Source organism: Rana temporaria, chromosome 12 (genome assembly GCF_905171775.1).
Source record: "Rana temporaria chromosome 12, aRanTem1.1, whole genome shotgun sequence".
NCBI classification, from domain to species: domain Eukaryota; kingdom Metazoa; phylum Chordata; class Amphibia; order Anura; family Ranidae; genus Rana; species Rana temporaria.
Window position 1 is genome coordinate 125920326 of NC_053500.1, and position 25848 is coordinate 125946173.

The window sequence follows — 25848 nt, forward strand, 5'->3', positions numbered from 1 at the left end:
GAGAGGGAAGCTGCTGCTGGAAGCGTGAGCATACACTCTGGGGAGCAACCCAAAGGCCTAGGTGTGAGGTCTGAAGCAGCAGTGCTGCAAGTGAGTAAGCCAGGAGCCTGAAGGTTTGTATATACAGTAATGGTGGAACCCCTTTTGCGAGGGAAATTGCTGTTATTTTTTTAGAACTTTGTTTCCTTTAAATAAAAGTGGGTGGGAAAGCCTTTAAAGTACAGTCACCCCGGATCTTAAAAATGATACACACACATAAATGTTTTAACTCATAAAAGAAAGACTCAGAATACCAAAATGTATGATGCTGAAATTTATTGTCAGAGATGCATTGAATGTGGAAGGTATTCTCTCCCACATGACATGCGTAAAATGCGTGTACAAGCCTTGGGTTGATTAGTTACTCATAAATGTTTGTGCAAGCAAGTAAGAATGAGCAATGATTTTTAGAAAAGCACAAGCCACATCCCACGAGTTTAAATCCGCCAAGTCCTTCCTATTCTTCTTTTCTTGGCCTGGTTGTTATCCTTGTCCTTGTTCCCCTCCTGGTTGTCCTCCTGGTATTCCTGGTTGTTGGCCTGGGTCTTGAGGTTGTTGGCCTGGGTCTTGAGGTTGTTGGCCTGGGTCTTGAGGTTGTTGGCCTGGGTCTTGAGGTTGTTGGCCTGGGTCTTGAGGTTGTTGGCCTGGGTCTTGAGGTTGTTGGCCTGGGTCTTGAGGTTGTTGGCCTGGGTCTTGAGGTTGTTGGCCTGGGTCTTGAGGTTGTTGGCCTGGGTCTTGAGGTTGTTGGCCTGGGTCTTGTGGTTGTTGGCCTGGGTCTTGTGGTTGTTGGCCTGGGTCTTGTGGTTGTTGGCCTGGGTCTTGTGGTTGTTGGCCTGGGTCTTGAGGTTGTTGGCCTGGGTCTTGTGGTTGTTGGCCTGGGTCTTGTGGTTGTTGGCCTGGGTCTTGTGGTTGTTGGCCTGGGTCTTGTGGTTGTTGGCCTGGGTCTTGTGGTTGTTGGCCTGGGTCTTGAGGTTGTTGGCCTGGGTCTTGTGGTTGTTGGCCTGGGTCTTGTGGTTGTTGGCCTGGGTCTTGTGGTTGTTGGCCTGGGTCTTGTGGTTGTTGGCCTGGGTCTTGTGGTTGTTGGCCTGGGTCTTGTGGTTGTTGGCCTGGGTCTTGTGGTTGTTGGCCTGGGTCTTGAGGTTGTTGGCCTGGGTCTTGAGGTTGTTGGCCTGGGTCTTGAGGTTGTTGGCCTGGGTCTTGAGGTTGTTGGCCTGGGTCTTGAGGTTGTTGGCCTGGGTCTTGAGGTTGTTGGCCTGGGTCTTGAGGTTGTTGGCCTGGGTCTTGAGGTTGTTGGCCTGGGTCTTGAGGTTGTTGGCCTGGGTCTTGAGGTTGTTGGCCTGGGTCTTGAGGTTGTTGGCCTGGGTCTTGAGGTTGTTGGCCTGGGTCTTGAGGTTGTTGGCCTGGGTCTTGAGGTTGTTGGCCTGGGTCTTGAGGTTGTTGGCCTGGGTCTTGAGGTTGTTGGCCTGGGTCTTGAGGTTGTTGGCCTGGGTCTTGAGGTTGTTGGCCTGGGTCTTGTGGTTGTTGGCCTGGGTCTTGTGGTTGTTGGCCTGGGTCTTGTGGTTGTTGGCCTGGGTCACAACCGCATTGGCTCCCGCCCTGCATACCAAAACACACAAAATGTTTAGGTCCCGCAGTTTGTAAATGTGACAATACTGTAAGGCCTCATTCACACAATTTAGAGCAAACAGTTGGGTCTGTGCAGTGACTGCATCCCCATACACTTACATTGGCTGCCTGAATGCAACACCCGGTGGCTCAAGCCACTTAAGCACATGGCTCATACATTTTCTTTTTTCTACAGCTTATCTGTAACATCCTTTTCTTAGAGTACATCATGGGACACAGAGCAGCCATAATAACTAACTGAGTTATACGCCACCTATATGTGAATGGACACAAGTGTGCAAAGTTTGCTGTCCTGGTGACCTACGGCCGGGAAACAACGATTTTTCAAAGTCGAGCACCCCTTCCATAGACTCCCATGTTAAACGGTAATTTCTTCGGTAACTTTGGAGACCCGGTACCGGCCGTCCGTAGGCCCCTGGACCCCAATCTTGGCACACATATAGCCTCACTCTTCCTCTATAAGTGTGCAAGGTTTGTTGGCTGGGGGACCTACGGCCGGGGAGCACCGATTTTTCAAAGCTGGGCACCCCTTCTATATACTCCCATGTTAAACGTAAGTCTAGTCAGGACACAGTGAGGCATGCGCATGGACACAGTGAGGCAAGCAGATGGACACCCTAAGCCAGGGCCGATCCTAGGAAGGGTGCACAGGGTGCATTGCACACTGGCGCCCGCAGAGCTGGGGGCGCCGAACATCTAACAGACTCTGTATTGTCAAGAGATCATGTAAGGATCCCAGGTTAATGAAGACTTTGTGGGGGAGCAGCTCTGTGGTTGAGTCATTGCCATAGAAACATTTGTAAAGGGGGGGAGTTAGTAAAATGACAACGCCCATATGGGGGCGCCAGAAATATTTCTGCACCCAGGTGCCTGTGACCCTAGGATCGGCCGTGCCCTAGGCTTATACTCAAGTCAATAAGTTTTCCCAGCTTTTCTGTGGTAAAATTAGGTGAAAATTAGCAGATAAAGATCCTCCAAACATCTGGTGTTGGTGCTTCAATCATCCCGCCACCATGGATGTTATGGTGTCAGGATGATTGAAGTGCATTATTTCTATTATTACATTGTAATATAGAATGAAATTATTTAACTCACCATAATGCAGAATCAGTGGATGGAAGCCCAGAGCCCCTCCGTACACCAGGCACTCCCAGCGGAGTCCCCCCTTACACCAGGCACTCCCAGCGGAGTCCCCCCTTACACCAGGCACTCCCAGCGGAGTGCCTCCTTACACCAGGCATTGCCAGCGGAGTCCCCCTTACACCAGGCATTCTCAGTACCCCTCTCAGTACCCGTCTCAGTACCCCTCATAGCAGCCCTCAAAAATTCCACTCACATGCTCGCATTTTGCGAGTGGAATTTAATGCAGGGCGAGTTAGGTATAGGGACAGAGCAGGCTGACAGTTTCCTGGCTGAAGTGATCAGCCAGGAAACTGTCAGCAGAGAACACAGAGCGGCATGGCTGGACTGAAGCCGCCGCTGTCTCCTCCTCACACGCACACAGTGGACATCTCCCACTGTGTGTTACGGAGCTGGGTCTGTTCGGCGGCTCCGTGTAACAAGATCCCGCCCCCCTAGACCAGCTTGTGTGATAGTAAATTGATTCAGTGATCCGCCTATCACACAAGCTGGTCTAGGGGGGGTGGGATCTTGTTACACGGAGCTGTCGAACACAGACCCAGCTCCTTAACACACAGTGAGTGGGAGATGTCCGCTGTGTGTGTGTGTGTGTGTGAACCAGGCGACAATGGTGAATCTGGAGTGATGGGGCACAGTGAGATGCATTTAAAGGGGCAGGGAGAAACTGCATTTAAAGGGGCAGGGAGAAACTGCATTTAAAGGGGCACGGAGAAACTGCATTTAAAGGGGCACGGAGAAACTGCATTTAAAGGGGCACGGAGAAACTGCATTTAAAGGGGCACGGAGAAACTGCATTTAAAGGGGCACGGAGAAACTGCATTTAAAAGGGGCACGGTGAAACTGCATTTAAAGGGGCACGGTGAAACTGCATTTGATGGGCCACGGTGACGCTGCATTTGATGGGGCACTGCAACGCTGCAATTTATAGGGCACGGTGACGCTGCAATTCATGGGGCACGTGATTGTCAACGTTGTTGTTAATATTTATTTTTGGAACTTAATTCTGCTTAAAACATTTAACAGTGTAATTTCATGAGATAATTTACAAGGGTGTGTTTAGGGGCAGACTTAGGGGTGAGGCAGGGGAGGGGTTGGGTGGTGCAACTAGTGGCTAGTAACTCTTAAGGCCTGGCTAGTGGCTCAGGACTTGAAATTTTGAGCCCTGCCTCAGTTTCTCTCCAAGTACCCCTCTCATTATTCCTCCCATCACCGCTCTCACTATTCCTCCCTGTATCTGTCTCTGCCTGTTCCAGTACCCCTCTCAGTACATGTATCAATGCCCGTCTCAGTAGTAATCCCAGTACCCCTCTCAGTACCTGTCTCAGAACCCCTCATAGTTTCTCTCCAAGTACCCCTCTCATTATTCCTCCCATCACCCCTGCCAGTACCTTCTCATTACTCCTCCCTGTAACTGTTTCAGTGCCTGTCCCAGTACCCCTCTCAGTACCTGTCTCAGTACCCCTCATAATTTCTCCCCAAGTACCCCTCTCATTATTCCTCCCATCACCCCTCCCAGTACCACTCTCGCTACTCCTCCCTGTATCTATCTCAATGCCTGTTCCAGTACCCCTCTCAGTACATGTATCAATGCAGTCTCAGTAGTGATCCCAGTACCCCTCTCAGTACCCCTCATAGTTTCTCTCCAATTACCCCTCTCATTATTCCTCCCATCACCCCTCCCAGTACCTTCTCATTACTCCTCCCTGTACCTGTCTCAGTGCCTGCCCCAGTACCCCTCCTAGTACATGTATCAATGCCCATCTCAGTAGTGATCCCAGCTCAATTCCTATTATTTGGTCTACAAGAAAATGGCGACCAGGGGAGACATTGTATCCGCCCGGCCCTCTGGTGACGGCGGCTGCGGGGAAAAATCGGGGGGGCCCCGAGTATTACTCGGGGCCCTATGCAGCTTGCGTAGCTAGTGTATAGGGCAGATCTGCCCTGCATATGTATGTTGTTTAATGCAACCAAGCACATATGTGTTTAGTTGGATTAAACTGTATAATAGGCATATATTTATGCAGTATAAATGAAAACATGCCAGCATGCATTTAAGCCTCATGCATTTAGGGAAAAATGCGTTTATGGTAACATGTAAGTATGTGCTTAAAATACAGTGAGTACAGAAAGTATTCAGATCCCCTTAAATTTTTCACTCTGTTATATTGCAGCCATTTGCTAAAATCATTTTAGTTTATTTTATTTCCTCATTAACCACTTTAGCCCCGAACCATCTTGCAGCTAAAGGACCAGGCCACTTTTTGCGATTTGGCACTGCGTCGATTTAACTGACAATTGCGCGGTCGTGCGACGTGGCTCCCAAACAAAATGAACGTCCTTTTTTTTCCCCCACAAATAGAGCTTTCTTTTGGTGGTATTTGATCACCTCTGCGTTTTTTTTTTTTTTGCGCTATAAACAAAAATAGAGAGATAATTTTGAAAAAAATGCAATGGGCCAGATTCACAGAAGAGATACGCCAGAGTATCTACCGATACTCCGGCGTATTTTCAAATTTGCCGCGTCGTATCTAAATTTGTGATTCACAAACAAGATACGACGGCTTTTGGCTAAGATCCGACAGGCTTACAGCTTTGTACGCCTTCGGATCTTAGGCTGCAATACTTCGGCCGTCGCTGGGTGTAGTTCGTGTCGTTTTCCAGCATCGGGTATGCAAATGAGCTTTTACGGCGATCCACGAAGGTTTTCGCGCTCGTTACGTCGTCGCTAGTCATTTTTTCCCGTCGCAAAGTTAAGCATGCTTTTACATGGCTTAACTTTAGACGAGCCATGTTAAAGTATGGCCGTCGTTCCCGCGTCGAATTTCAAAATATTTTTTTTTTGCGCAAGACGTCCGGGAATACGAAAGTACGTTACGCACGTCGCCGTTCAAAAAAATTACGTCACTTTGCACAAAGCACGGCGGGAATTTGAAAACGGAGCATGCACAGTACGTCCGGTGCAGGAGCGCGCCTAATTTAAATGGTACACGCCCCCATTTGAATTAGGTGGGCTTGCGCCGGACGCCTTTACGTTACACCCCTGTAAGTTTACAGGCAAGTGCTTTGTGAATCAAGCACTGTGATGTTTGTGATAGATCACTGTGACCTTTACCCTCTTTCTCCTGATGCATGATGGGGGAGGAGGAGCTGTACCAGGAAGTCAGACAGTGTGTGAGGGGAACTGGAAGCAGACACATGAGGCTGAGAAGGGATTACATCTGATAAGGACAGAAGCTGTTTGGAATAAGACTCCTCCATGTAAGAATGCCATAATGTTCTGAGTAATAAAGCTTGCTCTGGTTAAGTAGTACATCGGCCTGTGTGTGTAACTTGCTGAGCAGATACTGGCAGCATTGCCAGCAGCACCTGAGAGACACAGAGTGTCCAGGGGACATAACAAGCACTTACGCTGAAAACTTGCAGCGATGTAACGTAAACGGGATACGTTACGCCGCGGCGCAGGTACCTGAATCTGGCCCAATATTTTTAACTTTTTGCTATAATAAAGATCCCCAAAAAATACCTAAAAAATCATTCTTCTACATATTTTAAGTGTTTATTGATTGATTTGCGCAAAAGTTATCGCGTTTACAAAATAGGGGATAGTTTTATGGCATTTTTTTTTACTAGTAATGGCGGCGATCAGTGATTTTTTTTCATGACTGCGATATTATGGCGGACACATTGGACACCATTTTGGGACCATTGTAATTTTTACAGTGATCAGTGCTATAAAAATACACTGATACTGTAAAAAAATGGCAGTGAAGGGGTTAACCTGTAGGGTCGCTGAAGGGGTTAAGTGTGTCCTAGGGAGTTATTCTAAGTGTTAGCGGGAGTGGCTACGAATGACACATCACTAATCACACTTTTGACACATTTTTGGGACCATTGTCATTTTCACAGCGAACAGTGCTATAAAAATGCACTGTTTACTGTGAAAATGACACTGTCAGTGAAGGGGTTAACCACTAGGTCGCACTGTAGGGATTAAATGTTCCCTGCATAGTGTTTCTTACTGTAGGGGGATGGGCTCTGTGTTACATGACACTGAACTCCGCTCCGAGTACACAGAGCCGAGATCAGTGTCATTGTCACTAGTCAGAGCGGGGAGATGCTTGTTTACACAAGCATCTCCCCGCTCTATACTTCTGTGAGACGATCAAGGCGATTGAGTCCGCGGGACCCATGGTCCGACTCATGGGGATGGCGGCAGGGTCGCAAGTGCCCCGCCGGCAGGCATTTAAAGGGGACGTACAGGTACGTTGATATGCCTGTCCGTGCCATTCTGCCGACTTATATGTGCAGGAGGCGGACCTTAAGCGGTTAATGTACACACAGCACCCCATATTGGCATAAAAACACAGAATTGTTGAAATTTTTGCAGATTTATTAAAAAAGAAAAAAACTGAAATATCACACGGTCGTAAGTATTCAGACCCTTTGCTGTGACACTCATATTTAACTCAGGTGCTGTCCATTTTTACTGATCATCCTTGAGATGGTTTTACACCTTCATTTGAGTCCAGCTGTGTTTGATTATACTGATAGGACTTGATTAGGAAAGCCACACACCTGTCTATAGAAGACCTTACAGCTCACAGTGCATGTCAGAGGAAATGAGAATCATGAGGTCAAAGGAACTGCCTGAAGAGCTCAGAGACAGAATTGTGGCAAGGCACAGATCTGGCCAAGGTTACAAAAAAAATTCTACTGCACTTAAGGTTCCTAAGAGCACAGTGGCCTCCATAATCCTTAAATGGAAGATGTTTGGAACTACCAGAACCCTTCCTAGAGCTGGCCGTCCGGCCAAACTGAGATATCGGGGGAGAAGAGCCTTGGTGAGAGAGGTAAAGAAGAACCCAAAGATCGCTGTGGCTGAGCTCCAGAGATGCAGTCGGGAGAAAGTCACTGCAACCCTCCACCAGTTGGGGCTTTATGGCAGAGTGGCCTGACGGAAGCCTCTCCTCAGTGCAAGACACATGAAAGGAGCTGGCTAAAAAACACCTGAAGGACTCCAAGATGGTGAGACGTGAGATTCTCTGGTTTGATGAGACAGAACTTTTTGGCTTTAATTCTAAGTGGTATGTGTGGAGAAAACAAGGCACTGCTCGTCACCTGTCCAATACAGTCCCAACAGTGAAGCATGGTGGTGGCAGCATCATGCTGTGGGGGTGATTTTCAGCTGCAGGGACAGGACGACTGGTTGCAATCGAGGGAAAGATGAATGCGGCCAAGTACAGGGATATCCTGGATGAAAACCTTCTCCAGAGTGCTCAGGACCTCAGACTGGGCCGAAGGTTTACCTTCCAACAAGACAATGACCCTAAGCACACAGCTAAAATAACGAAGGAGTGGCTTCACAACAACTTCATAACTGTTCTTGAATGGCCCAGCCAAAGCCCTGACTTAAACCCAATTGAGCATCTCTGGAGAGACCTAATAATGGCTGTCCACCAATTTTTACCATCCAACCTGACAGAACTGGAGAGGATCTGCAAGGAGGAATGGCAGAGGATCCCCAAATCCAGGTGAGAAAAACTTGTTGCATCTTTCCCAAAAAGACTCACGGCTGTATTAGATCAAAAGGGTGATTCTACTAAATACTGAGCAAAGGGTCTGAATAATCAGGACCATGTGATATTTCAGTTTTTCTTTTTTTAAAAAATCTGCAAAAATGTCAACATATCAGTGCTGTGTGTACATTAATGAGGAAAAAAATTAACTTAAAGGGTCACTAAAGGCAATTGTGTTATACTTACCTCCACTGTGCAGCTCGTTTTGCACAGAGTGTCCCCTAACCCTGTCTTCTGGGGTCCCTCGGCGGCTGTCTCAGCTCCTCCTCAAACCTTCAAAAGAAGCCCCTGCACCACTCCGATCCAACCTTGGCCCGACTTGAGGTAATAGACCTCAAAGCTACACAGGCACTGCTTCACATCGCTGAAAAATTGCATTAAAGTTGCGGCCAAAATGCATGACTTTCAAATCGCACAAGACAAGAGTGGAAAGGGAACCCAAAAAACTAAGCTATTGCAGACCCAATGCATGCTATTCTGGAGACTCAACTCCTTCAAGCGCTCTGATGCCCAAGTTCCTCCAAACGTGTTTATGTCACATGTATGTATGCAACATCTATGCAAAATATGTGTTTTATTTAAGCATGCATTAAGGCTAAAGTCACCAGATTTTTTTAAATGAAATCCGGGGAATATATATATTTTTTTTACTAGTAATGGCGGTGAATAGCGACACATAGCGGGACTGCGATATTGCGGAGGACAAATCGGACACTAATGACACTTTGTGGGAACCAGTGACACTAATACAGTGATCAGTGCTAAAAATATGCACTGTCACTGTACTAATGACATGGCTGGGAAGGGGATAACATCTAGGGCAATCAAAGGGTTAAATGTGTGCCTGACAAGTGTTTTTTCACTGTTTACATAGACAGATCACAGTTCTGTCTTTGAACATAACAATCAGTGGGTACCGGTGGACATAGAGTCCACCCGAGCCGCTGATTGGCTCCCATACCCAGAAATGCAGGATTACATATATACGTGATCCTGTGCAGCGCGGCCGTCCTGTAGTAGTAAATCTGCTATCAGGCGATCAGCAGCTGGTTAACATCAGCATTATGATAACTGACAGGCAGCAGACACTCTATCATGGCTCTGTCACAGTGTGTCACTTAACATGGCTACTGGGTGCTGATACATATGACCAATAAGTTACCAAAATCAGCACCCAGCAGACAAGTTATGTCACACACTGTGACAGAGCCAGCCAGAGCCATGATAGAGTGCCTGCTGCCTGTGAGTTATGATACCATCCATGATGCCAGAGAGACAGACACAGTGCAATGTAGTCTATTCGCAGACACCCCCAAAGCACTCCTGTGTTGAAGCCTTAAAGGCACTGGCAAGCCTCACAATCCGATCCGCTTCCCCTCTGTTCCTGCTGCTGGATACCGTCAGCTGAGCTCAGCTGCCTCTCTCTGCCCATCACTGCCGTCGCCCCCTGCCCACCTCACAGCCTCTCAAGTCTCACTCTCCGGGCCCTGGCTACTACTGGGTGGGGAGCGGATGCTTCCGCCATCACTGGGAACAGTGTTTCCCAGAAGACAGCGGGGGGGGGGGGGGGGTGACGTGAAATAGCCGGACTCGCGGGAGTCAGAACCGGAAGTGGTGCAAATACCTGTTTTATACAGGTATCTGCACACCTATCCCCCCTGAAAGGTGCCAAATGTGACACCGGAGGGTTCCAAAAAGCGGAGGTTCGCTTTGTGTGTGAACCTCCGCTTTAAAAGAGAAAATGCAGACTTACCATTGCGGCTGCAGGACTCTGAACATAACAGGAGTCCAATCTTCACCTATAACAGCAAGCTTTGTCATAAAAAGACATTTAGAGACTGGGTTCCCCTTAATCTGGGATCCACTCCCCTGGCCCTGTATAGCACCCTGCAGGAAAATACCTTGGTTAGAACAAACACTGCACAGGTTTCCATTATGCAGGGTCCAGCACCATAAGGCCTTGTACACACGACCGAACGTGTCTGCTGAAACTGGTCCGTACAGACTCACCGTACATGTCCGATCAGCCGCCATCCCTTGCATGCGTCGAAATGAAAAGCTTTGAACTTCCAGGGCCGCGCACGGCGCGGCCACGTCCCCGTGTATCGTGTACGCGCGGATTTCTGTCTGATGGTGTGTACAACCATCAGACAGAAATCTCCGGGCGGACATGTCCGCTGAAAACGGTCCGGCGGACCAGTTTCAGCGGACTGTCCGTCCGTCTGTACGAGGCCTAAGACTGCATTACAGGCAAAACTTCAAAGAATCTTCTCTCCTTCCAATGAGGCTCGAGTACCATCCATTTTGGCTGATAGCCTTTTTGAATGGATCAGATTAAAGTCCATGATCCCTAATAGAACCGTTCAGACCTCCAAGTGTGCTCCCACGAGCACATGTCACGTCTGTGACCATCCACCTAGCAGACACTGGCGAAAATTTTTTGATACTGCCTGTGTAGAAGGGGATATGTAGGGGAGGACTTTTTGTTTGTTTGATTTACCAGTGTCCATTAACCTATAGGTGGCGTATAACCCAGTTAGGTATTATGGCTACTCTGTGTCCCATGATGTACGATAAAGAAAGACATTTTCATAGCACATCCTTGTTATTAATACCAACACCAACTGATCCTTACTTTAAACTTTTAAAAGTAAATGTCCCACCTTGGAGCAGACACAGAAGATGTTGCAAATATCTTTAAGGGCTCATTTACACAGGTCCACAGCCCCATACAGCATGTGTTTATGTGACAGATGTTACATGCAGCCAGGGCCGATCCGCCGTACAGGTTCACTATGCAAGCCGCTTAGGGCCCCGCAAAGCCGCGGAGGCCCCCCAAATTACTAGAGGCCCCGCCTGGTGAGAAGTCATTTTCGGCCCCTCACCCTGCTTCTCAACTCGCTAGCTGCATGGGAGAAGAGGTAAGAAGTCAGCACCCCCCGCTTCTCACTTTAATGTAAGATGCTATTTCCGACAGCAGAACACCCCCTCCCTCCGCTTCTCAACTTTAATCTTTATTGTGACATGTCACTGTCGGCAGCGCCCCCCCCCCCCCCCCCCCTTGCTTCTCAACTTTTGTGTGATATATCATTTTTGGCAGAGCCCCCAAAATCCCTTTGTCCCTTATTCCACCTCAATTCCAGTCTGATCTATTTAGTTGTATATAAAATGCACTTTTTATCTATCAAAAAGTGTTTTCCGGCCCTAAACCTTTCATCAGATTTCTAAATTGCTGCATTTGTAAATTCCAAAAGCCAATACGAAGGAATAGTAGCGGTAAAAAAAGCACTTGTGGGTTTAACCAATCTTATTTTGTGCAATTCTCCTTTAGGAGGCGTGGTAAGGGGTGTGTCCTATGCCTGCATACTTTTGCTGATAGGTGTCCCTCATTTCCATGTGAAAAAGTTGGGAGGTATGTTTACATATGTAAAGGGATGGATGTCCAGCCCTGGCTGCCGTCCCTCTGCTCCATGGTTGTACATCTGTTCCTGTATGGATGTAAACACTCGGGTGTGCAGGAAGATCCATACAGCCCCAACAGAACTACAACTGTCTCTTGCCTCTGTACCCAGAAAAGAATGTAACATGAAGCTTGGACTGGGGATGGATTAAAAGCCCTGTCAGAATTTTATTGTTGATGTAGGTTTTGTAGTACTAGATCATAACTCCCAACATGTTGATGGAAATGAGGGACACCTACTAGCAAATGTATGTAGGCATAGGACACGCCCCCTGTCACACCCCCTTAATGGAGAATTAACCAAAAAAAAGATTAATTAAATCCACAAGAGCTTTTTTTTACCACTACTATTCCTTTATATTGGCTCTTAAAATTTAAAAAATGCAGCACTTTAGAAATTGGATGAAAGGTTTACCTCTGGGAAACACTTTTTGAAAGATAAAAAGTGCTTTTTATATACAACTATAGAGATCAGACCAAAATGAGGGACAAATGAGGAGGACAGTCCCTCGAAATCAGGGGAAGTTGGGAGCTATGCTAGATTCTGAATGCTTGGATGTTCTCTATAAGGCTGGTAGAATAAGGCCCCAAAATGGAACCAATGTCTGGATATCAGAGGTGCCGTTTATTAAAAAGGTGCTTCCAAGTGGATTCTTCAGGATTGGTATTTATTGATCATGAAAATAGGTTAAAACACCATCAACTTGTTTTGTGGCTCTTTAGTTGCCACTTCATCAGGAAAAGGTGTACAGTACTAACGCGTTTGGAGTGTGTGCATTCCTTCAGCCCAGAGTATGCTGTTTTGGATTTCCAATCTAAAACCCAAATGAACAGCACACCAAACTCCCTCCGGTTCCCTTTTCTTGGTGGTGCCAGACAGTCTCTCCAAGGAAGAACCTCCATCTGACAAACCTCATCTTACCCACCTCATGTGGCACCTACTTCATCACTCCACCACAAGGGGGAGCAACCTTGAAAGGGGACACTTCTACTTGCCTACACGTTTTCCAGGTGTTCAGTTCTAAAAGTACACAAATTCTTCCATACAATTGCTGATATACCCCAAACCTGTCTTAATATCATCCTCCTGAAATCTTTTGCACTGAAAAGGGGAGGAGCAACACTGAGCCAATAAAGTAATATCACTTTACATAATGTGGTCAGTGCCCAATTCCATAAGTGCTGAGAAGAAGAGAGAGCAGAGTGATGACTTCACCAGTGAACTGCTGCTCCTTCAATGTCCAATAACAGTGGTTCCTGGATTAAGCTGACAGTGCATTCTGCAAGGAGGTTCAGTACTCTATTATATCTTGCAGGGGGAGTCTGGATTAGAAGAGTGGCTGAACAGAATGACTTTGGCAAGTAAATGGTGAAGGTTTAGCTTGAACACTTAAATTTAAAAAGCCAAATAAAAACTTACATTTTGTCCTATAATTGAAAACTCAGATGGGAATTTCAAGATACCTCCAGCAGTTAAAATGCCCGTTCCTGATGAACCTGCAGAGAAACAATGTATAAACCATTAGGATTAAAAAAGCCCAAAATACTGCATATAGCTAAAATATATATATACTTGTTTATTGATTTTCTATATCTAAAATATGTACTGGACAACAGTGGTGGCCCATTCATTAGAAGCGCACGGTGCCTCCCACTTATTAATGCATCCAGCCCCCTGATCTACATATAGGGCTCCGGACCATGGATTCCAATGGGGGGCGGGGGGGGTTAGGCATGTGATTAGAGCCAGAGGCTCTAATAGGCTTCAAGAAAGGGTCGGCTCAGGGTGCAGAGCACTGCGCCCTGATCCCATCCAGTTGTGTGACAATAGCAAATTAATATTCGCTATTATCAGATTAATTTTCCTTCCAGCCAAACAGGAAGAAGGTTGAGAGGAGTCTGAGGGGAGCTGCCGCCGCCATCTCCACCTGTCAGCACAGGGTGAGTGAGCTGGCGTTGGGGGGTACAGTGGGGGGGAAGGGGTGGTCAGGTCCATCTGGAGCACCAGCAACCACGGCTGGACAGATAAAAATCATTAAAGCACCAAATGACCTTTCAGCTTAATCGCTTGTCGACCAGCCACCACAGTTATACTGCAGAAAGCTGGCTCGGCTGCGTGAATTGCCATAGCTGTACGTCAGGCTCGTTCACGGCCCTGTGTGGGCATGTGCGTGCACCGATTGGCCAGCGGGGGGAGCAGGTCCGGTGGATTCGATGTCCGCCGGCTGTCCACGATTGTTCCATGCAGCGATAAAACAGGAATCTGTCGAAGGCAGATCTCCATTCTGACACAGAGATCCTGTCTTTCTGCTATCCCAGGCTGCCCATCCCCCATACAGTTAGTAAACACCCAGTTAACACAGTTAACCCCTTGATCACTCTTGATGTTAACCCCTTCCCTGCCGGTGTCATTAAAAGTGTCAAAAATGTCAGTTAGGTGTTTGATCTGTCCGCAGCAATGTTGCAGTCCCGCTAAAAATTGGTGATCACCGCCATTACTAGTAAAAAAAAACGAATAATAATAAAAACACCAAGGAACTTCCCCTTTATAGTGCCAGTTATACGTGTTGTACGTCACCGCGCTTTGCTAGAGCATTTTTTGAAAACGATCGTGTGTGGGCAACTTCGTTTTAATGATGAAGTTGGAAAAAACAACGTTATTTCTAGATGCTGAAAAACGTTGTTTTTTACATGCCTAAAAATGATGGTGTGTACGCGGCATTACATTTACATGTCTCCTGAGTAATGATGAGCTCCGGCGTGTTCGCATAGAACACATGCGGAGCCCGCCGGAAAGTCGGCACCCGCGCTGCGCTAATCACAGCCAGGCAGACATTTCCCGATGCTCGGCTGCAGAGATCGGACAATGTCTGCCTGGCTGTGATTAGCGCAGCGCGGGTGCCAACTTCCTGGCGGGCTCCGCACGTGTTATATGCGAACACGCCGGAGCTCATCTTTACTCCTGAGAGCAGCATGTGGAGAAACAGTGACCTCTCTGCTGGGCTCCAACATTCCCCTGCTGAGTCAGAGCTCAACAATCAGCAGGGTGTATGTGTTTTGCTGATTGCAGGGTAATAATGGAAGCACATTTGTTGCAGCTGAATATTTTGCGCACCTTCTTGGTAATATTGGTTCTCCGCTTCACTTTATGGGCTTACAGAGAACCAGACACCATCCTTTTTAAAAATTTGGATCCAAGTCCAGCCTAAAGGATTAATTATTTACTTGTCTTCTTTCCCTGTTCTTTTCTCACACTTAAAGTAGTAAAAGTTTTTTTTCCTAAAATAAAAAACATGTCCATATATAGCTGTTCTCTGCAAAGGTATTGCACAGAGTGGCCCTAGGCCTAAACCCTCTCTTCTGGGGTCCCCTACTGGCACTCTGGGCTCCTCTTCTTCTCGGTGTGCCACCATAGGAAGCTGCTTTCTATGGGGGTGCATGTGGGGGCTCACTCCTGAGAGGGGCTATGTGCATCTATAGACACACAAAGGGCAGCGCAGCACCTCTCCCTGCTTACAAGATTTGATTGACAGCAATTGCTACCAGCACTGGATTGAAATAGGACTCAGGTAAGTATACAGGGGTTGAGGGGGTGATACAAATACTGAGTGTTCATTATCAGCTTGTGCCCAGGCAGGATATGGGTCAGCCTCTGGGAGGGCCTTAAGCCAGCTGTACATGGATGCTTAAGCAATCTTTACATCCATGCATAGGCGTGCGCACAGGGTGTGCCAGGTGTGCCCAGGCATACCCTAATCACCCTGAGCAGCACAGATTCCCCCTACTGCCCTGGGTCCCATCTTTCCCCCCGCAGCGCTGCCAGCTTCCCTTCTCTCCTATCGGCTGTTGCTGCTGGGATGTTTTAGGAGTGGAGATGGGGCCGGTAAATATGTAATTTACCAGCCCCTTCCCTTTCTGAATGAACATCGTGAGTGATTGGTAGTGTGTGTTTGGGCTTCTGGGTTCCGAAAGTGTGTGTGACCCCCACCATCCCCTCCGCACTCCTCTCCTATACATAGTACCCCCACCATCCCCTCCGCACTCCTCTCCTATACATACTACCCCCACCATCCCCTCCGCACTTCTCTCCTATACATAGTACCCCCACCATCCCCTCCGCACTCCTCTCCTATACATAGTACCCCCACCATCCCCTCCGCACTTCTCTCCTATACATACTACCCCCACCATCCCCTCTGCATTCCTCTCTATACATAGTACTCCCCCAATCCCCTCTGCACTCCTCTCCTATACATTCCCACATCATCCCCTACATACTCCTCTCCTATACATACTACCCCCATCATACCCTCCACACTCCTCTCCTGTACATACCTTCATCATACCCACCACACTCCTTCTGCCACTCTGCATGTCGCAGAGCTCAGGGCCTCTAAGCTTCGGCCTGCCACATTAATGTTGGCTCCCATGAGACAGCCATCTTTAAACCTGGGGACCCATGATCTTCAATTGCCCTGAGGCCCCATGAGTTATCAGTCCACCCTTGGCCCAGAAAATATTATTAGGAGTGGAACATCTACAAGTGCTTATTCTTGACTATTTTTTTTTGCGTTATACTCATGAAATTATTTTTTAAATGATAGCAACTAAAACTTGTGAGCATGGTGGGGGGGGGTGAATGAGGGTCTGATGAGGTTATTGAAGAGGGGCATGCTAATATCTGCTTCTGCACTGGCTGTCAGCACTAGTGCTTTATGAATAGAAAATTATGTAAATTTTCCCCTGCATTTCATTCTACTTCATATAGACAAGATCATCTAGAGTCCAGTGCGAACATTCCCTACCCCCCAAGATGTATGAGCAAAATTCCCCCAACAAAAACACTGAACTCTGATCTGCATGCTTACCCCCTAAGCATAAATCCCCTCCTCCCAGTATAAATTCACCTCCCCGGTGAAATGCCCCTCTCTGCACAAATCCTCGCCCATCAAAACTCAAATCCCCCCCCCCCCCCCCCAAAAAAATCCACTCCTACTAGTATGTATCAGTCATTTTTGCAATGCAATTTCTCCTTTTGGCCACAAGATGGAGACAGAGAGATGCTGACTTGTCCTGCCAGAAAACTGAAGTGAAAGGGGAGTGCTGAGGGGAGGAAAAGGGAACTTCTGAGGAAAAAGATTGAGGAGAGCTGTCTGAGGTAAAAAAGCATCTGAGGAGAGAGAGAGAGAGACGGAGATCTAGGAGCTCATGAGTGGAAAAGAAAAGGCTCTGACATGACAGTGCAGAGACAGTGAGGAGAGAACAACTGTGCCCAAGATTGTCAGCCAGAGAAAGAGAGAGCCTCCGTTGGCAGAAATCCACAGCCATTTGGGGAATCTCCTCAGTCTGCAGCAAGTTATCGGAGCCAGTGTGGAGAAAGGACGAGGTGAAATTGGAAGCTACTACAATGTGGGGAAGCAATTCTGGGACCAGATCGCGGAGAGACAAAGCCACTCCCGGGATGCTGTTTTTGCCGTGCTGCCTGCCAGAGTCACCCTAAGCAACCTAAGCGAGATGAAGCGCCTGATCGAAGAGGCAACTAAATCAGTTTACCGGGACTGGTAAGCGGGCCTTGCCGAAAAATACTTGCTATCACTGCTAGGGAATAAAGTCACTAGGAGCTACTTAGCCAATGACCCCATTGCTCTAGTACTGCCTGCAGCCCTTACTGACGGCCGCAACGTGCGCCAACCAGCTCCAACGACACTTAGGACTAAGGACTGCCCCTAGTTGTAACGACCTTGATGCTCTATCTGCTGGCCTGTTTAAAGGGGTACTATACCTCTGTCTATTGGTTTGAGGGCACTCAAAACCTAGTGTGGAATTATAAATACCCTTGTTGCATTTAAAGTTTATATGCATTGTTTATTGCTAACCTGCCTGCTGTGTGTTCAATTCGGTTTAACTGTTACTTACACTATAATAGTCACACTGGAGTGACAGGAGAGGCGCTTTACAGGGGCTATCTTTAGCGCTATAGCGCCTGTAAAGCGTGAAAGGGGTCTTATTAAAACATTTAATTGTTTACACTTGTGGTTGAGGGGCAGGAAAACGCTGCCGCTGAGCCATTCTTTTACCGCCCCTTAACCGCTACCACCTTTTAGCTGTAGGGGGAGTGGCTGGTCATGTTCAGGTGCTGCAATTATACCCCTTTTTGGTGTAGCACAAGCTGACTGAACCATTCAAGCGCATATAATGCATCAAGATAAAAAAAACCCTTCTGCCTTTACAATCACTTTAAAGAAATCACATTGCACCCAATCAGAATCTTCATTTTTTTTAAAACAACCTGCATTGGAAAGAAAATGACATTTGGAATCTAAATTTACTATTGGCAACAGGAACCCTTTCCTTCAGAACATTACATGCATTAAGACCATTGTAGTCACAAAGATTAATGAATTGTCTTACCTAGCAATCCTTGTAATTCAGCGTTGATGACACCTAGGACCTTTGTAATCTCTAGTTTAATCTGTTAGGAGAAATAATTGCATTAATGACAACACAAAAACACAGGTGAAGAAGTGAATTCTTATAAAAATGTGAAAATCATAAAGGGCCCGCCCACCAGAACCGCGCTTTCTATTTTATGTTGATGTTGGAGTATTAAACTACTTAGAGAATAGTTTTTACATTGTTTTGGGGAAGAGCTTAATTTCCAAAGTCAGCCCAATTGTCACAGTCTATATACACTCACCAGGCCACTTTATTAGGTACACCTCGCTACACCTGGCTTGGCCCCTCTTTTTGCCTTCAGAACTGCCTTAATTCTTCCTGGCAAAGATTCAACAAGGTGGTGGAAACATTCCTCAGATTTTGGTCCATAGTGACCTGATGGCATCACAAAGTTGCTGCAAATTTGTCAGCTGCTCATCCATGATGCAAATCTCTTGTTCCACCACATCCCAAAGGTGCTCTATTGGATGAGATGTGGTGAGTGTGGAGGCCATTGGAGTGCAGTGACCTCATTGTCCAGTGGTGAGATGATTGTGGATCTTTGTGACATGGTGACATTATCCTGCTGGAAGGAGCCATCAGAAGATGGGGACAGCAACAATACTCGGGTAGGCCGTGGCTCAATTCGTACTAAAGGACCCAAAGTGTGCCAAGAAAATATCCCCCCCCCCACACCATTACACCACCCCCAGCCTGAACCATTGATACAAGGCAGGATGGATCCATGATTTCATGTTGTTTGTGCCAAATTCTGACCCTACAATCTGAATGTCACAGGTGAAATCGAGACTCGTCAGACCAGGCAACGTTTTTCCAATCTTCTATTGTCCAATTTTGGTGAGTCTGTGGAAATTGTAGCCTCAGTTTCCTGTTCTTAGCTGACACCTGGTGTGGTCTTCTGCTGCTGTAGCCCATCTGCTTTAAGGTTTGATGTGTTGTGCTTTCAGAGATGGTATTTTTCATACCTTGATTGTAACGAGCGGTAATTAAAGTCGCTGCTGCCTTTCTATCATCTCCAACCAGTGTAACGCACCCCCTAAGTAACCGCAGATGAACTGGATCCCCCACTCCTGCACAGCTAGGCACACCAAATTTTCACAGGCACTCCAGAGACAGAGAACAGTCTGTGGTTTTGTTTTTGTTATTTATTGAGGGTTAAAAACTTGGATAGGGATGGAAGGTTATGGGATTCCCACTTTAACTTCGGCAAAACTTCAAGCTAATTCTTCCTATAGAGAGTCTTTATTTACATATTTACAGCTTCCACTTCTTCCTCCAACACACACTTGCTTGTTCCAGCTTTGTCACTCGGTGAGGATTTGACAGCCTCCAGTCAAATGTAGCAACAGCCAATTACATGCAAGGACTCCAATAAACACCCTCTGTTTTCACTTATCCCATGGACTTGGTATCTGTGCCTGCTCATCCCAGGGAGCTTTTGTACCTGCTACCTATCCCCCAGCTTACAATACACACGCGCACTCTTATAAATAAATGTGAACAAACATTTTAAAATGTATTAAAACGTTTTTTAACATTTATCAATGTTAAAAAAATAAAATAAAACACTTTATTTTTTTAACTAAGAGCCATTTCACACGGCATTGACAGTAAAACATTGCTAGTTTTAGCGGCGCTTTACCGTCATTTTAGCGGCGCTATTCGGGGGGCACATTTGAGCCCCGCTTGTGGCCGAATATAGAGTTAAATGAGCCTGTGTAGCGTTGCTGCCGAATCGGTGCCCATTCATTTTAATGGGCAGGAGTGGTGGAGGAGCGCTGTATTCACCACTCCTTCACTGCTCCAAAGATGCTGCTTGCACGACTTTTTTTGATGTCCTGCCAGCGCAGGACTGCGCCATTGGGAGCCGATTAAACTGAAAGTGACGTTGTGATGTCGCTTCAGGGATTGTACATCGGAGAGCTGATCAGAGACTAATCCGGCTTCTTACGGGTCTCCACACAGCCGTCGCATGCGCCGGCTCGGGTCTCCTGGCAGTAGTCCCCTCCCGCTACGTTAGGATAATAGCCAAACCTCTTTCAGCCGATTCAGTTGTCATCACTAAAGAGCCAACCGCCCGCTCTAAAGAAACAGTACTGGGGTGATGCCTGCAGCTGCAGGTATCACCCCGGTATAACTCCTTCGTGCCATGAATGCAAATTTGCGTACGGTCGGCGTGAAGGGGTTAAATTCCCTTTCTTCCCCATTCTGATACTCGGTTTGAAATTCAGCAAGTTGTCTTCACCACATCTAGATGCCTAAATGCATCGAGTTTCTGCCATGTTATTGGCTGATTAGAAATTTGTGTTACCACAATTAAACAGGTGTACCTAATTGGCTGGTGAGTGTATATTCAGAGAAAAAAAAAGGATTTTTGTACTCACCGTAAAATCCATTTCTCTGAGTTCATAGACGGACACAGCCTTCATTGACCTTAGGGTTATGCTTCTTCCTACCAGGAGATTTAGGCAGAATTCTACAGCACTTAAGGTGTTAAAAACTTTCCTTCATGCCGCTCCTCCCAGGGGGCGTGGCTCCCCCAGGCATAACCCCCACTCTGCTCTAGCAGCTTCAGTTCGTAACAAGCAGTACAAACCAAGGAGGGGTGGGTGCTGTGTCCGTCTATGAACTCAGAGAAATGGATTTTACGGTGAGTACAAAAATCCTTTTTTCTCTTTCGTTCATAGACGGACACAGCCTTCATTGACCTTAGGGACGTCCCCAAGCAGTGTCAAAAAAATTCGAGGGGTGGGAAAATAACACAGCAAAAACAGGTTACACCCCAAACAAAACCGGAGTTACTCAACGGAGGAACTCCAACCTTAAACTGCCGCCTGTAACACCCTGCGGCCGAAGGAGGCATCAGAAGATGCACTCACATCCACCTTATAAAACTTTGAAAAAGTGTGGACCGACGACCAGGTCGCAGCCTTACACACCTGTAACACAGAGGCTTGATGACGGAAAGCCCAGGAGGCCCCGATCGTCCTGGTCGAATGCGCCGTGACCCGAAAGGGAGGTGCCCGCCCCTTCAGGGCGTAGGCCTGAAGCACAACCTGTCGGATCCACCTGGAAAATGGTGGCCGACGAGACTGCCAGGCCCTTACTGGGACCGGACACAGACACTAACAGCGAGTCCGACTTCCGGAACTGAGCTGTCGCCGACAAGTAAACTCGAAGGGCCCGAACCACATCCAGAGAATGTAAAATGGCTTCCTTCGGGTTCTTTGGCTGAGGACATAATGATGGAACAACAATGTCCTCGTTAATGTGAAAGGCCGAAACGACCTTCGGAAGAAAAAAGAGGGCTGCGGGCGCAGCACCGCCTTATCCTGATGGATGACCAAGTAGGGGGCCTTGCAAGACAAGGCCGCCAGTTCAGACACTCGTCTGATAGAGGTAATAGCTACCAGAAAGACCACCTTCTGCGACAAGGTCAGCAAAGGGATCTCCCGAATGTCCTCAAAGGGGGCACGCTGAAGCGCCGAGAGGACCAAATTCAAGTCCCAAGAAGGTAGCGGAGGGCGCACCGGGGGGGCCACATGCCGGACCCCCTGCACAAACATGCGAACCAAAGAATTCGCTGCCAAGGGACGCTGAAAATAAACAACCAGAGCAGAAATCTGACTCTTGATCGTGCTCAAGGCAAGAGCCTGGTCCACTCCCCGCTGTAGGAACAGCAGGATCCGGGACACCACGCAAGTACGGGGGTGCCACTTCATCTCCTCACACCTAGAGATGTATGCTTTCCATGTACGATGGTAAATTTTTCGAGAAGTGGACTTCCGTGCACGCAGCATGGTAGAGATTACCGGGCCCGACAGGCCCCGGTCCTTCAGTACCTGGTTCTCAACAGCCACGCCGTTAAAGCCAGTGACCGTAAAGCAGGATGGAAGATCGGGCCCTGAGACAGGAGATCTTCCCTCAGAGGCAGACGCCAGGGGGCGTCTGCCACCAGACGTGCCAGGTCCGCGTACCAAGAGCGACGCGGCCAATCTGGGGCGATCAGGATCGTTGGAATACCTTCGGCTTCCACCCTGCGCAGCAGGCGGGGTAGGAGCCTTAGAGGAGGGAAGGCGTAAATCAGGTGATATTGACCCCAGGGAGCCACTAACGCGTCTGACGCGTCTGCCCACGGGTCCTTTGACCTGGCCACAAACCGTGGTACCTTCCGATTGAGACGGGACGCCAGAAGGTCCACGTCTGGAGTGCCCCATTTTTGGCACAGGACCTGAAACACCTCCGGGTGGAGAGACCACTCCCCTTGATCCAGAGTCATGCGACTTAGGAAGTCGGCTTGCCAATTCAGAACTCCCGGAATGTATACCGCCGACAGGGCCGGAACGGACCTTTCGGCCCACCGAAGTATGTGAGCGACCTCCGTCGCCGCGGCCAAGCTCCTTGTGCCGCCCTGATGATTGAAGTACGCCGCGGCCGTGGCGTTGTCGGACTGGATCCTGACAGGACGACCCTGTAGCTCCAGGGACCACCTGACAAGGCACAGCTTGATTGCTCGGAGCTCCAGGATATTGATCGGCAGGCGAACTCCTCCCGAGTCCAGCGCCCCTGGGCTGACTGGGTGCCCCAGACGCCCCCCCAGCCGAAGAGGCTGGCATCCGTCGTGACCACTGTCCAGCGGCACGGAAGAAAAGACTTCCCGGACCGAAGCACCGGAGACGTCAGCCACCATGCCAGGGAAGACTTGGCCAGATGGCTCAACCGAATCTGGCGATCCAGAGAAGATGGGACCCTGTCCCATCGTGACAGAATCTCCTTCTGTAGTACCCTGGTGTGGAATTGGGCATACGGAACCGCCTCGAAGGAGGCCACCATCAGACCCAGAACCCGCATGCAGAAGCGAAGAGATGACCACTTCTGGGTCAACAACTGTCTCACTGCAGATTGCAGGGTCAGCAGTTTTTTCGATGGGAGGAACACTTTTGTCTCCCCCGAATCCAAAACCAGCCCCAGGTGTTCCAGCCTCTGGGACGGAACCAACACTGATTTTCTGAGATTCAGAAACCAGCCGAACTCCTGCAGAGTCCGACACGTGATGGACACGTCCTCCTCTAACTCTGAGCCTGAAGAAGCTCTCAGGAGAAGGTCGTCCAGGTATCCCACGATAGCGATCCCTCGCTGCCGTAGCAAGGCCAGGATCGGGGCGAGCACCTTGGTGAACACCCGTGGTGCCGACGCCAGCCCGAACGGGAGGGCCACGAATTGATAGTGGTCCTCCCCGATCGCAAAGCGCAGATACCTTTGGTGGCTTGTGCAAACGGGAACATGCAGGTATGCGTCCATGATGTCTAAGGACGCCATGAAGTCCCCCTGGTGGAGGGACGCTATGATAGAACGGACCGACTCCATCCTGAATCGCTGCACCTTGACAAAGGAGTTGAGGGCCTTTAGGTCCAGGATAGGGCGAACCCCTCCCTTCTTGGGGACCACGAACAGATTGGAGTAGAACCCCCGAAACCGTTCCAGCGAGGGGACCGGCACAACCACCCCCCTGTCCAGAAGATCCTGGACAGCCCCGGACAGGGCTAGCCGACGATCCGGAGGAAGCTGGAGGTTGGATGGAAAAAATCTGTTTGGGGGACAAGAAAGGAACTCTATCTTGTACCCCGAGGCGACCACCTCGCAAACCCAACGGTCGGATAGAAGAGAATTCCACCGATCCACGAAGTGGTGAAGCCGCCCCCCCACCCGAGACCCGGGCGGGGGCAGACCTTCATGCGGAAGCAGGCTTTTCCGCAGGCTTGTTCGGTTTTTTGAACCAGGGGCGCTTACGCCCGGTAGCAAGGGCTTTTGCACCTTGCGGACCTTTTCCAGCCGCGCTGGCGCACGAAAAAAACGCTTAGGGGGTAGTAAAAGTAGGACCTTGCTTGCGGCGAGGTTCCCTACCCTTCCCCGACTGAGGGAGCAAGGTGCTCTTACCTCCAGTGGCATCCTTAATGATGTCATCCAGGGATGCCCCCAAAAGCCGTCCGCCCTTAAAGGGCAAATCTACCAAGGCCTTTTTTGAGGACTGGTCAGCCGACCAGCACTTCAGCCATATAAGGCGGCGCAGAACCACTGCGTAGACAGAAGCCCTGGAAAGCAAAGGAATCTAATCCATATCCGCCTCGCAGAGAAACTTCTGACCCTGAATCAACTGTTCAGCCAGGTCCCTAGAGGACTCGGAAGCCCCCTGGACCTCCAGGTCCTGCCGCAGGAGCTTCGCCCTTTCAGTCAGCGTCTGAGCTACCAGGGCTCCGGCCAGAGCCGGCCTTACCACCGAACCCACCACCGAGAACAGGGAGCGGGCCACGGCCTCCACTCTCCTATCAGCGGGGTCCTTGAAAGCAGGAGCCCCCTCCACAGGCAACGTAGTAGCCTTACTCAGTCTGGACACAGGAGGGTCCACCGACGGAGGAGTGACCCACTTTTTTAAAAAAGTCCTCCTCCAGGGGGTAACGGGTAGCAAAGCTTTTAGGAACCGTAAAAGCCTTTTGCGGTGTATCCCATTCCTTATACAACATATTGTCTAAATAAGGAACACAGGGGAATACTTTAGCGGTACGCGGTGGTTTGCGGAATCCAAAAGGGACTGACAGCGCTGGTGTCTCCGCCACATCCTCTAAATGAAGAGTCTCACGCACCGCAGTAATAAGAGCTCCAACAAATTCCTTATCAGCAGACTCCGCAGCAGAGTCATCCTTGCTGTCCATGTGGGTTAAGCCTGCATCCTCAGACATGACAGAACCAGAAGCAGCAACAGCGTTATCAGATTCTGCGTCAGATATCCCCAGAAACAGCCTCCGGGGGGGGGCGCTTTTTTACCCCCCAACCGAGCACTGGCTGCTTCAAACCTGGTGAGAAAAAGACTCCAGGACAGCCGACACCGACTCAACAGATGTGGCAGGGGAAGGGGCGCTAAGGGTTAATTCCGGCATTGTAAGGAATGAGGCTCCATATTGCCGTTGCCATTTCACCCCTACTGCCAAGGGCAGGAAAAAAGTCCCCCACAGGTCACCTCCCGGCCGCTAGAGCACAGTATGGGGCCCCCTGAGACTCACCACCCTCTGGTACAGCGCGGTCTGTGAAGGCAAGTGTGTGCTGAGGAGAAGCTGCAGCGCTGCGTCTGTCCCCTCAGATGATTAGCGGTCTTTTTCCCCCGCCGAAACGGCCACTAGAGGCCGAACTAGTGCTGAAAACGGCGCCGGCCACAAGAAAATGGCCGCCGAATAATCGCAGGATTCAAAAATAAAAATAAAATAAAAAAGCGAGGAAAAAACTCGCAAAATGCAAAAAAATTTGCAAGAAAAAACTCCAGAGTCCAGGACTCCAGAGAGAGCCTGACTCTCCTGACGGTTAGGGAGAAACAAACTGAAGCTGCTAGAGCAGAGTGGGGGTTATGCCTGGGGGAGCCACGCCCCCTGGGAGGAGCGGCATGAAGGAAAGTTTTTAACACCTTAAGTGCTGTAGAATTCTGCCTAAATCTCCTGGTAGGAAGAAGCATAACCCTAAGGTCAATGAAGGCTGTGTCCATCTATGAACGAAAGAGAAAAA

General features: G+C 48.7%; 1 protein-coding gene across 2 annotated transcripts in view; it reads right to left on the minus strand.

Moving 5' to 3' along the window:
- Positions 1-300: 300 nt before the first annotated feature.
- Positions 301-25848, minus strand: part of LOC120918788 (glutenin, high molecular weight subunit DX5-like) — a 44128-nt gene continuing 18580 nt past the window's right edge. Inside the window, exons 7-9 of one of the 2 annotated variants that reach the window (XM_040330582.1) lie at positions 18253-18313; positions 13262-13338; positions 301-1635 (exon numbers count right to left, since the gene is read on the minus strand). In XM_040330582.1, the coding sequence (XP_040186516.1) occupies positions 523-1635; positions 13262-13338; positions 18253-18313 (1251 nt within the window). In that variant the 3' untranslated portion in view covers positions 301-522. Of the gene's footprint in view, positions 1636-13261; positions 13342-18252; positions 18314-25848 lie in introns of those variants that run through there. The other variant, XM_040330583.1, reaches the window with a different exon arrangement.